The sequence below is a fragment of the Phycodurus eques genome, chromosome 18, assembly GCF_024500275.1.
Source record: "Phycodurus eques isolate BA_2022a chromosome 18, UOR_Pequ_1.1, whole genome shotgun sequence".
Classification (NCBI taxonomy): Eukaryota; Metazoa; Chordata; class Actinopteri; order Syngnathiformes; family Syngnathidae; genus Phycodurus; species Phycodurus eques.
This window is the reverse complement of record NC_084542.1, coordinates 14,211,938-14,223,579: the sequence shown is the minus strand read 5'-3', so window position 1 is coordinate 14,223,579 and position 11,642 is coordinate 14,211,938. Positions and strand designations below refer to the sequence as shown.

At 39.4% G+C, this 11,642-nt stretch overlaps 2 protein-coding genes across 2 annotated transcripts; one reads left to right on the top strand and one right to left on the bottom strand.

Moving 5' to 3' along the window:
- The first annotated feature begins 419 nt into the window (after positions 1-419).
- Positions 420-6,328, top strand: irak1bp1 (interleukin-1 receptor-associated kinase 1 binding protein 1). The gene is given in 5 exon segments (XM_061704767.1): positions 420-817; positions 819-880; positions 1,740-1,821; positions 2,678-2,808; positions 4,468-6,328. Coding segments are annotated over 5 exon segments (843 nt in total). The 5' UTR covers positions 420-535; the 3' UTR covers positions 4,754-6,328.
- si:dkey-261l7.2 (uncharacterized protein LOC569751 homolog) lies at positions 5,801-11,642 on the bottom strand. Its single transcript, XM_061704768.1, has 7 exons — positions 11,516-11,642; positions 10,273-10,403; positions 9,544-9,633; positions 9,380-9,468; positions 8,698-8,858; positions 7,553-7,669; positions 5,801-6,581 (listed from the first exon to the last, which is right to left on the bottom strand). The coding sequence occupies exons 2-7, from the start codon at positions 10,395-10,397 to the stop codon at positions 6,471-6,473; spliced, it is 693 nt and encodes a 230-aa protein (XP_061560752.1). The 5' UTR covers positions 10,398-10,403; positions 11,516-11,642; the 3' UTR covers positions 5,801-6,470.

Sequence of the window (11,642 nt, the reverse complement as noted above, 5' to 3'; positions counted from 1 at the left end):
TCATAATCGTACCAGAATTTTAACATTCTTAATTAATAAATTCATTTGAAATTGATCTCATTAATTAATAATTCCCCCCCAAAAAGTCACGAGTTCACAACATGAATGGACATAACGTCCTTTGTTTATATTTTTGTAAAATACACTCATCTTAAAACAACAAAATTGATTTGTATAGAGTACAGTGTGTCATTCTCATAAGAGATCCCCATTATTAATGTGTGCACATCGTCACAGTTTTGCAAGTTTTGCTCACATCAACCATCTAGAGGACCGAAACGTGTGACGTCATATGAACGTTTGAAACGTGATTGGTTGAGGAATCAAGTTGCCATGACAACACGTAGAGGCTGAAATCTGATTGGCCCAAAATAAACAAAACAAAAAACATTCGCTTGTACTGGAAGCAGTGCACACAAGAGATACGCTCGGGAGTTACTGTTATTATTAAATTATATTTTTGTATGTAAAGAATTCTAGAATTTCGGTTGTAAATGTTGGTTAGTGCTGGCGGAAATAAACTACACATCCCATCATGCATTTCACCCATTGCCATGGCAGCAGGAAGCTAGCTAGTCGACTAGCGACAGCAATGGACAACAGGATGCGAATATTCCCCGGCGGGGCGCAGCCTGTTTCTTCTGTCAGCCCGTTTGCCGTCAACGAAGCCGACCAAGGGGTCGTCGAGACGCGACCCGGGAATCGACAGAACCCCGCCGGGAGCCAGGCGAGAGAGCTCCAGGTGACCGGGACGGCGGAGGTTAGCTACCCGGCCGATAGAGCGTCGGTGCGGCTCAGTGTGGGCAACAGCAAGGCTGACCGTCAACGAGGTCACCAGCAGCGTGTCACGACGGCTGGAATACATTTTGCAAGCTGTCAGGTGCGATGAAATTAAATAAATAAATAAAAAATACAATTTGTATCAACATACTGTCGTTGAATATTAAATATGTGTTAGCTTAGTTTAAGAGGGAGCGCTAACGTTCTCTGCTAGCTTAGTACAACTACTAGTACCAGCAAATCTTATAGTCAAATATAATCTTTATTTTATTTTTTTTGCGTAGAATTATAAACACTGGCATAAAATTATTCTAACAGCCCAACTTTACTGTAATGTTTTGTCCTAAATATCTTTGAATTGTGTGTAATGGAGTATTGAGTGGTTTTGACATGAGCAGAGGTGACAAAGTAACTTAATTCACATTCTGTACTTGAGTAGAAGTAGATTTACTTGTGTGAAAAAAAGACTGGTAAAAGTAGATGCACTGATTCAACTCCTGTAACCTGAGTAAAACTTAAAACAATTGCATACACTGAAATGTACTTAAGTACAAAAAGTAAAAAGAATACTGTACTGTCAGTTGGATACAATACCCATTTGATAACTTGACATAATGGAAAAAATCTGCGCACTAAATCGTGTCTCTGTTTTATTAACTCAGTTTTTTCACACAATCAAAATAACAATAATAATCTGGCTGACACCGTTTTCTACTTTTGCGTCATCATCCATGGAGGTTAGAAAAAGTAACAAGCCTATTTTGACAAAGCAAGCAGTGGAAAGTACACATTTCTGTTTTGTTTTGAAGTGTAGGGATTACAACTAAAAAGTCAGAAAAATTAATACTAAAACGAAGGGCCTGAAATGTATAAAAAGTTACTTACTACTGATTGTAAGCTTTGTTGTACCATCGGTAATTGTCCCACTGACATAACATTTCATGCTTCTTTATGACTAGACAACATGGAGTCAAAGACGACGACGTCACTGTGAGGAAATTCCTCCACCGGGACGAAGAAGCGTATCACATGAATGTAGAGGTAGCGTACCAAAAAGTTACCGATCCACAATATGGTTATTGTTATGGTTGTATTCTGCATTCTGGCAGATACTTTGTTTAGCTACATTAAAGGGGTGACACAGAGGAGTTTAATTTGGTCTTTTACTTCACAAAATATATTTACTTTTTAGACAGTTGGTTAAATGATTTCGTTGTTGCCCAACTTCTCCACTCGGTAGTGCTCCCAGCAATTCAATACGCATTCTGCTGCTCCTTCTGGGGGTGCACTCCTCAGCCACCAGGGGGCAGTAAATTGCAGACATAGTGATATATGTGGAGCCAGTCAAAACTCCTTCGTAAGATGCAGTAATATTAGTCGTTCTTCACAGATGATAAATGGATAGATGCCAGTGAGTATTATTATATTATCCCTCTACGTGTTGAGCCACCATTTGTGTTTAAATAGCTGTTGCTTCGCGATACTGATGCTATTCGTCAGCGTTTGCATTATTTGTTAGCGTTAAGCTAAACAGACGCATTTATCTATAGCAAAGCGATGCAGTTGTTTTAAATACACGTGTCATTTTCTATATGGTTAGTTCGAATGGAAACTTCAACTTGGAGTGGCAATCAACTGCTTGAAGCCTCTTTTTTTGAAGAATTATTCACTATCTGTCAAACTGCTGCTTGTTGTAAAAGGAGTTAATTTACTGCCGCCAAACAGCGCTAGTATCGCAAAGTTTTGCACACCAGTCAAAGCGTAAAAATCGTCCAAACGGCAGTTCGTATCTCGAATGAGGATACGTGTTATAAGAAAACGCATGAATGTCATTTGATTGTGCAGCCGTACCTAATGTTGTGAGTGATTGATGGGTCTTTTTTTTTTTTCTTCCCAGGTGACTGTCACTTTCTCAGACTTTGACAAAATGGAGCAGGCGTGTAGCGTCTTGCTAGAGAAACTGGACAGGAGCGTCTCAGTGGGACAGCCTCGTTTTTTCCACAGCGCAGACTGTCTGAACCGCGTCAGGTAAACACACTTTTTTTGTGTCGTTTTAACTCATGGATGTTATCTCCACTGGTTGGATACCAGGTCATGGTTATCTGCAAAGGTTCAATTGAGAGAACTGGCTGTTTCTTGTCTGTTGAATTTATTTATTTTTGTCTTGTTTTACGAAAACAATCAAATATTACCAAGGCAACTATGCTGAGGCTAACGAAAAAGATAAATCATTTCTAAACATTTTTTCACCATTAATGTGACCAATAACCTGAATAATCCATTAAAAAATGAAATCTTTTTGACAGGGTAAGTAAAGATAAACAAATGGATAATGTGGTTGCACAAGTGTGCATACCCTCTTCTTACTGTGAATGTGGCTGTGTTCACAATTGGCCAATTACATTCAAACTCATGTTAAGTTTGGACTCGCCACACACCTGCCATCTTTTAAAGTGCCTCTGATTAGCCCCCAAAATAAAGTTTTGTTCTAGTAGGCTTTTCCTGGCATATTTTTTGCCACAAGATGATAAAAATGATTCATCTTGGTCTCATTTTTGGGCATTTTAACACGGGCCTGTAGACTTTATAAGTGAATTAAGTTTATTGTGTAAGAAAAGACTGGTAAAAATAGAAGTACTGATTCAACTGTGCCCTGCGATTGGCTGGCAACCAGTTCAGGGTGTACCCCACCTCCTGCCCGATGATAGCTGGGATAGGCTCCAGCACGCCCGCGACCCTAGTGAGGAAAAGTGGCTCAGAAAATGGATGGTTGGATGGATGATTCAACTGTTTGATTTAAGTAAAAGAGAAAAAGTACAGACTGAAATCTACTGAACCTTTTTATTTCAGGTCAATTTGACATGAGCAGTTGAAACTTCCACAAAATGTGAAAAGTTATTTACTTACTTCATGTAGGTTTTTTTGACCACGTAACCGCCCTAAAAAATAATTAAAAAAAAAAAAAAAAAAAAAAAATATATATATATATATATATATATATATATATACACACACACACGTGTACAACAACAGTGTGGCACATGACATTCTGAAATGTCTTGTTGCTGTTACTTTAGTTTACCCTGTTGTCTCATTAAATAATGCAAAACATTGAACAGGGGCAAAATGACCCTGACAATAATAGGTGGGTCAAGTACAAAAGGAACAACATTTTTTTTTTTTTACTGTCAATTAATCGCCATTTTGATAACTAGGCACAATGAGGAAAAAAAACAAGCTCTGCACACAAAAACACGTAATTTCCCTGTTTAATTTTCTTGCATAGTGCTTGTATTGAGAGAAAAAACAGTGCTGCTCATGCTGTCCAAACATTGTTTCCAAAGCTTTGCTTAGGTTGTGAACTGACAAAAAATGCTTAATTAGTGAGTGATAACAACTGAATTTTTTTTCCTCACATTTATTTCATTTATTTTTGGGTTGGCATAAAACACATAATACATTTTTTTTTTTTTTTTATGACATCATCTGAGGATCTTGAAAAAAATAAGTCTATTTTAATAAAGTAAAGAGTAGAAAGTACAGATATGTTTGTAAATGTAGAAAAGTAAAAACTCATCATAAAAATATTGAAGTACAGATACCTGGAAAAAATGACTTTAGTACCGTAACAGAGTATTTGTACACCACTGTTGGAAACTGTGTGTGCGTGTGTGCGCGCATGTGTAGGCAGAGTGCATGCGTTTTGGCTGTGGAGAACGCTCAGCAGAAGGCCAGCAGAGTCAGCCAGCTGCTGGGACAAAGCCTGGGGGCGCCCACCCTGGTGCGAGAGGACGAGACGCGGGAGTGGAGGAGCCATGAGGAGGATGAGGAGGATGAAGGTGGTGGAGGAAGGCAGGGCCAAGATGCCACCTCCACACAGGCCGCTCCACTTCCTCGCATACCTTGTGTCTCCGCCTCCTCGCGGGTGTCCGTCTACTTCCGAATGCGTGATGGAAATAGGAAGAAATACTAAAAAAAAAAAAAAAAAAAGTTTTCTATTTTAAAGGTAAGATTTGGGACACATTTTTAAAGCCAATACAATTTTCCCCCACTATATCGCGGTTCATCATTTGTGCCTCTGCTATATCAGATTTTTCAGCAATCATTTTTTGAAGGGTTTTTACAGTATACAGGCAAGTCTGAATTTTCGATCTAGTACCATGTTGTGCCACAACATGCCAGGCAGCACTAGTCTACTGGAAGAGAAGCAGTGCAAAATAAGGCACAGAAAGTCCCCAACTAAACTCTAGTTCTAGTTGTCGTTCCCAAAAAGCAGAACGCATGCCCGTGAGTTTTGTTGTATGCTCTTTTTGTGTTGCTGCTCAGTGTGTGTTAAAGTAGCATTTCTGTGACGGTTCATAATTACCGTAAGGTGTTTCACATTATATGTTAGCATTAGGCCAACGAACACCTTTGCCTGAGAAATGCCCCCACTAGCTAAATGCTAACACTTAACGGAAAGCGCCATGGACGTGCTAACGATTTGCATCGATAGTAGTGGCGTGAACATAACGAACACCTTTGCCTGAGAAATGCCCCCACTAGCTAAATGCTAACACTTAACGGAAAGCGCCATGGACGTGCTAACGATTTGCATCGATAGTAGTGGCGTGAACATAAACTGTCTCGCAACACATCTCGACAGACAATATCCCAATACAGGCATGTATTTTTTATCCTCTGCGAAAAAACAACTAATATTATTGCAGCTTATTCGTCATTGAGAGCCGTGGTGACTCGTCATGACTATTATCCTGCTCCCAAGTGGCCAAGGCGGGCATACCAGAAGGAGCAGCACAATGTATTGAATTAAATCATATCATGATGCAGAAACTGTTTAATTCTTTATATAATTTATATTATACGGTGCTATTTTCCTTGTTAAATAACACAAGCCAGAACTGATTAATGGCATTCCTATTATTTTCAATGGGGAAAGATGATTTGAGATACAAGTGTTTGTATCTCTAGGCACCACTGTATATATGGTCAGGAACGTATCCATTGCGATAAGCGGGGGTTCACTGTATTGCCATTTATTTGAAGTCATACATTCATAATTATACATTCAAAGCTGTGCATGTACAGCACTGTGCAAAAGTCATGCGACATAATTTTGAGATGATGGTATTATACGCATCTTCTCATGGGGGGGGGGGTAAAGCGGCCATTAAAACATAAAATAAAATAAGAGCCCGAACTGATGGCTTGTATGTGTCGTAATACAGTGGAACCTCCAAAGTCTAAATGTCCCTTAAGTGGTACAATTCGGAATTGAAAACTGAAAGAATGTACCTCAATTCTGCAAGCATCAGCTGGATACTTTGCAAGCGTTTGTATTTGACACTATAAGAACATCCTAACATTGGGCTGTTAACCCTCCTGTATTTTGTGGGCCAGTTGTATTTACACGTTTGAAGAATGTTAAAAGAATGAATATACGATATGAGTTAACACTTTTGTTACTCGACAATAATGTTGAGGTCATTAAGAATGTTAAAAAGTTCTGTTTTCATGAGTACCTATTTTGAGGTTCCACTGTATTTTACTGTTATGACAAAATGGCTGCCGTATGATTAAAAAGGTAACGGTGGCTAAGACTTGTACACAGTACTGTGTTGTCGGTTGATACATTCGAATGGGCTCCTGCTAAATTGGAATAATCGTCGTCATCTCAGGAGCCACGACGTTCAGTCATTGTCGATGTCGTCTTCGGGAAATATCTTTTTCAGCCACGGTAGAGGCACAAAGCGGTCGCCGTCAAAATGAGTGAAGTAGTTCTCCAAGATGGCAATGTTTGGCTGAAAACACATCACAGTCAATATAACGCAAACTGTTTGCGTGTGTGTCTTGTAACTGTGTGCGTAATATGCATGTCTCATGTATTTTGTGTCATGGTTGTGCGCGTGTGTCTGTCTTGTGTGATAAAAGGATTGTTTTGGTGCCATGTCGGTTCTTCTGAAGTGAGTTGAGGAGCTTCATTTAGTTCAGGGGCCACATTCACCCCAATTTGATCTCAAGTGGGCTTGACCACTATATTTGTGGCTTAATGAGCTATAAATAACGATGATTCCTAATTCTGCTCCTTATTTTGGTGCAAGTACATTTGGAAAATATTCACATTTATTAATTATGTTGTTGCAAATCGTACGAGCAGTCTTGAAATTTCTTATGAATTTCATAGTATTCATTTTGACAGAACTGTCGTACAAATTTGGCACAGCATTTTATATGGAGAAGGCTTACTTTGCTCCTTAAATTTAGCACGTTTTAGCCTCACAAGTGCATTAATGTCAGGTGTCCAATCAAAGCAGTCAAAGTAAAAGCCAATTTCAGAATGTCCTTTAAGTGGTCATTTGAGTGGTTGTCAGTGCGACCTCCAGTGGACCAAATTAGCAACAACAGTTACCTTTATTGAGAAATTGCAGTCAATGCGTTCTCTACCCCCCACGGGCCAGATTGGCTCCCCTGACGGGCCTGTTCTGGTTGACACAAAGGTTGTGCTTTGCCACCAGCTTGTAGCTTCTATTGACAATTACGAACCTTTTTAACGGGGAGTGTCACTTACCTATGCCTGGCAAATAGCAGGGGAATGCTGTAATTGAATACCTGTGTCGGGTGCGTGTGTTTCTTCTGTGCCTGTCTTGTGTTGTGTCTTGTGTGTTTTCTGTATGTGCGTGTCTTTTGCCTGTGTGTCTTCGTCTTGTGTCTATTTCTGTATTTCTTGCGTGCCTGTCTTGGGTTTTTGCGTGTGTTGTGTTTGTGCTCCTACTTTGGTTCTCGTGATGCGTCTGAGTTGAGTCTGCGGCAGGTAGGCCACCACTACATGGTTAGGTCTTGGCCCGCTGAACAGAACTTTGTAATGAGGAGTCTTCTCTGCAGCCACATCCTAACAGTTAATCCAAACATACCGTATATCATGGGTTATGTCAACATATATCATCATATCATACAAGTGTGTGTCAACTCAAGTTGTTCAGATATTGCCTGACGAAAAAAGATGTTTGTAGATTAAACTCGTGTTTATCGCTTGGGATGCATTCCAAAGCCACACGCAAGAGAGTCTACTGAATTAGACCGTTTAATAGTTTTACCCCTCTCGAACGCTTCAAACACGTTTTTAAAAGTATTCATCAGCCCCCGTTCATACTCTCTTGCTGTCAAGAAATGGCAGAATATCGTACAACATCACTTTGAGGAAACAGACTCCTTTCCTCGCACAGTAAATAAGAAGCAAAACGTGCTTGCTTCAAGCCGTTTGTCACTTGAAGTTGACTGTAAAACTGACACATAAAACAAACATTTATGTTTAACCAAGCCATAAAATTTCGTCTTAACGGAAGTCTGCTAGCTTAATGCTAACAGGAAAACTCTTTCAAGGTGATGGCACATAGAGTCATAGTCTCAAGGAGAAACTAATGCTCTCTGAGGCTTTGGAAAGAGGAGCTTCAGGACACAAGGTAGGAAACCTTTGGCTCCTGAATATCAAGACAATGTCAGAGCTGAAGGTTTTGAATGTTTGCTTAGCTCCTTGGAAAGCAGAGCGAGGTAATATTCTCTATGCCTAAAAAAAGATAGTTGTATGTTTTACTGTATTTCGGCCCGATCTTAGAACTGATGTCTGAAAACTACTCACCTGTTCATTGAGCTGAGGAACAGCTACAAACGGGCTAACAGAAATTAGCATGTAGTATAAACCTTCAAACAACTGCTACTAATGTACCACTAATTTGTGAAAACGCTCGAAATGTCGGGTGTTTCTTATGTCCCAGATTTCGCAAATGCAGCATGAACGTAGCTTCCAACTCTGTCACGGCTAAAAAGCTCATCAAGCCGTCACTTTCCTTTTTAGCTACTTTAGCTTTGGTTTGAAAACATTAAATTATTTTTTTTAACTCAGTAGTCACGGCGACTGACCTTCGTTCCACTGTACACCCTGCCCACCCACTCAGCCGGGGCCCTCAGCTCGGTGTCCCAGCTCACCACCACGCCGATCCGGTGGCCTTTACGTTCCATCACCACCTCGCCCACCCGCAGGAAGACGTAAGGCGGCCGTGGACTGCGCACCGCCTTAGACGCTGCGGTGACAGAAACACAAAAATTTAGCTATTGGACTCTTATCACAGGTGGCACGGTGAACCAGTGGCTTGCGCGTCTGCATGACAGTTTTGACGTTGGGGGTTCGATTCTGGCCTTGTGCAGAATTTGCATCTTCTCCTTTGTGCTTGTGTGGGTTTTCTCCGGGTACTTCGGCTTACTCCCACATTCCCAAAAACTTGCTTCTTAGGTTAATTGGAGACTCCAGCCTAAATTGTCTTTAGGTGTGAAAGTGAGGTGTGAAAATGAGTGTGAATGCGTGTTTGTCTGGTCAAGTTTTGGCACCACACACTCAAACAGAGTATGTAGTGGACCCCCGCTATTCGCTAGGGATAGGATGAAGTATTTTGTTACGAAAAGCCCTTTTGCTCTCTCGTTTTAATTGTTTTCGTGAAAAAAAAAACAAAACAAACATGTGAACCGATGGTGGATTGATGTTGTGAATTGGGAAAACTTCAATTGGGACACTTGTCAATCAAGGTACTACTGTGCAGGCACAAACCTCCAAAGAATCCCTGGTCGTTGTCATACATCATCTTGTCCATGCTGTCCAACATGTCCTCCTCATCAGCGTCCAGACCGAGCACAGACCTTCATGAAAAGACACCGAGGTGAGTTCAGGTGCTGTAGGAAACCGGCATGTCGCATCTTCCTCCAAGTACCCACCAGAATTTGGAAATCTGCCGCATGCTCCACTCGTGCCACACAGAAACGTCCAGGTGAGAACCGCTCCACTCTTTCCACTCTTGAATTAACCTTGAATGCAACACCACCACACTTAGTAGTGATTGTGTTTTTATTACCTCAGCCAAGAAAAAGCAATATTTTGGGATGTCAAGAACTACTTATTGGAAAGGTGCTTTTTTTTCCTTCTTTCTGGCAACTTTAATTTCTTAAATAAAATGTATACTTTTAGTCCAATACAATTTCCCAAAATTACTAGATAATACAATTAATAATATACAGATAATACAACAATACAATTTCCCAAAATAAAATTCACAGACTTTGTTGACAATAATGCCTGCCAAAACTGTGGTACACAAATCAGATATATAGTCCTGCCTATACTAAAGTGGAAGGGAAACTGGTATGGGGAGCTTATGAAAATTAGATGCTAGAAAACAGGAAGTCTTTGTGAGTGCACATGTGTCTGTCTCTCGCTCATTCCAATTATTTAACAATAACCCCTGAAGTACACTAAATACATTAAAATTACGTAAATACAAACAGAACCCCAACCCCTAACTTTTTTTTTTTAGCAATTTTACTTTCAATACTTCACTACATTTAATATCAGATAATTACTTCTAATACTCCGTACAGAAAATGTCCGATACTTTTGTATCTCTGACATACTAAATTGCATGTGAAAATTGAGCGTGTGTTGCTTACTGTGAGGACGCACGAAGGCGCTCCTCCGCCGTGTTCCCACACCATTTGTGGATAAAGTACTGAGCCGGGAAGGCCGACAGCAGCAATACCAGTTGCATGGCTGCCGACAATGTCAGTTGAGGCATCACCTCCTGGGGAAAAAAAATGAATTCCATCTTTGAATACCACCACTATCACATCACTATGAAAGAAAAACTTCAATACGCCACGTGCATCATCTGGAGCAGTTCACAATATCTAGTAACATAACAAAACAAATTGAAATTTAAGTAAATAAAATATATATATATATATATTAGACATGGCTTTGGCCTGGCCACTAAATCAGTAAACAGATTCAGTCGGTCGTGTGTTACCACCGGATTATAAATTTCGTTCGGCTGTGTGCGTTAATGACAAAATGAGTAGTGACACACAAGTATACTTTAGGTGCCCAGTGAGCATTTGCCATTACTTGTTGCATCAGACTGCATTATTAGCGTGTTTTATATGATGTTAGTTAATGTTACCATGTATTGATCATTCGGTAAGATAAGTCACTCTCACTGTATAGTTTGAAATTACATGGGCTAGCACTACCAATTCTGAAGGCCCTGGGCAGATTAAATTGGCATGACAACACATAGTGGGTGAAATCTGATTGGACAAAAATAAAAAAATGTCAATTTAATTTTGATTTGAATTGACAATTTTAAAAAATATATATGTTTTAATTGTTAAACTAGGAAAGCCTCAATGAGATTAAAAATCTCAACATGTAGTCATCAAACATAAACAACAAACAATATAAAAAGAAAATGATCACACCACCATATCCAGTGAAACCTCAAAAAAGATCCAGGACCAAAACAATTACAACCTGTTGCATTGCCCTCCAATCCCAATAATTAATGTATTTTATTCAATAATTAAATTTAGTGTCGATAATAAAATACAATTATTAGTGAAAACAATTTTATATATACACATTTAAGAAAAATTATTTCATCAAATATTTTGTTAATTATAATTTATTTATAAATAAAATAATCAGAATTGTAATTCAAAAAGTTTTTAAAATTATATTTTATTTAAAAAATATTTTAGATACACTTTAGTTTAATTATTTTTTTTTCTCCTCATCGAATGAAGTCTGCAACCAACCTTAAAAATTTTGCCGACGTCTTGTTTAAGCCTTGCTGACCCTGACTCCCACCGCTGATCAAAACCAATGTAAGAAAGTTTAGTGAATTTTGATCCTCACCTCGTTCTCACTTTAAATCCCACCTTATGTTGTTTTTGTTATATATTTTTTGGGTTTCTTGTTGATACGACTCGTCCGCCTATGGCCACCTGTTTGTTGACATACCACCAGTGGGCGGGGACGTAAA

What these genes read in the sequence shown, in the direction of transcription:
- si:dkey-261l7.2 (XM_061704768.1), bottom strand. Translation starts at nt 10,397, where the DNA reads ATGCCTCAACTGACATTGTCGGCAGCCATGCAACTGGTATTGCTGCTG. An exon ending in CGGCAGATTTCCAAATTCTG is followed by an intron (nt 9,469 to 9,543) that starts GTGGGTACTTGG and finishes CTTTTCATGAAG; the next exon opens with GTCTGTGCTCGGTCTGGACG. An exon ending in CGACCAGGGATTCTTTGGAG is followed by an intron (nt 8,859 to 9,379) that starts GTTTGTGCCTGC and finishes CTGTCACCGCAG; the next exon opens with CGTCTAAGGCGGTGCGCAGT.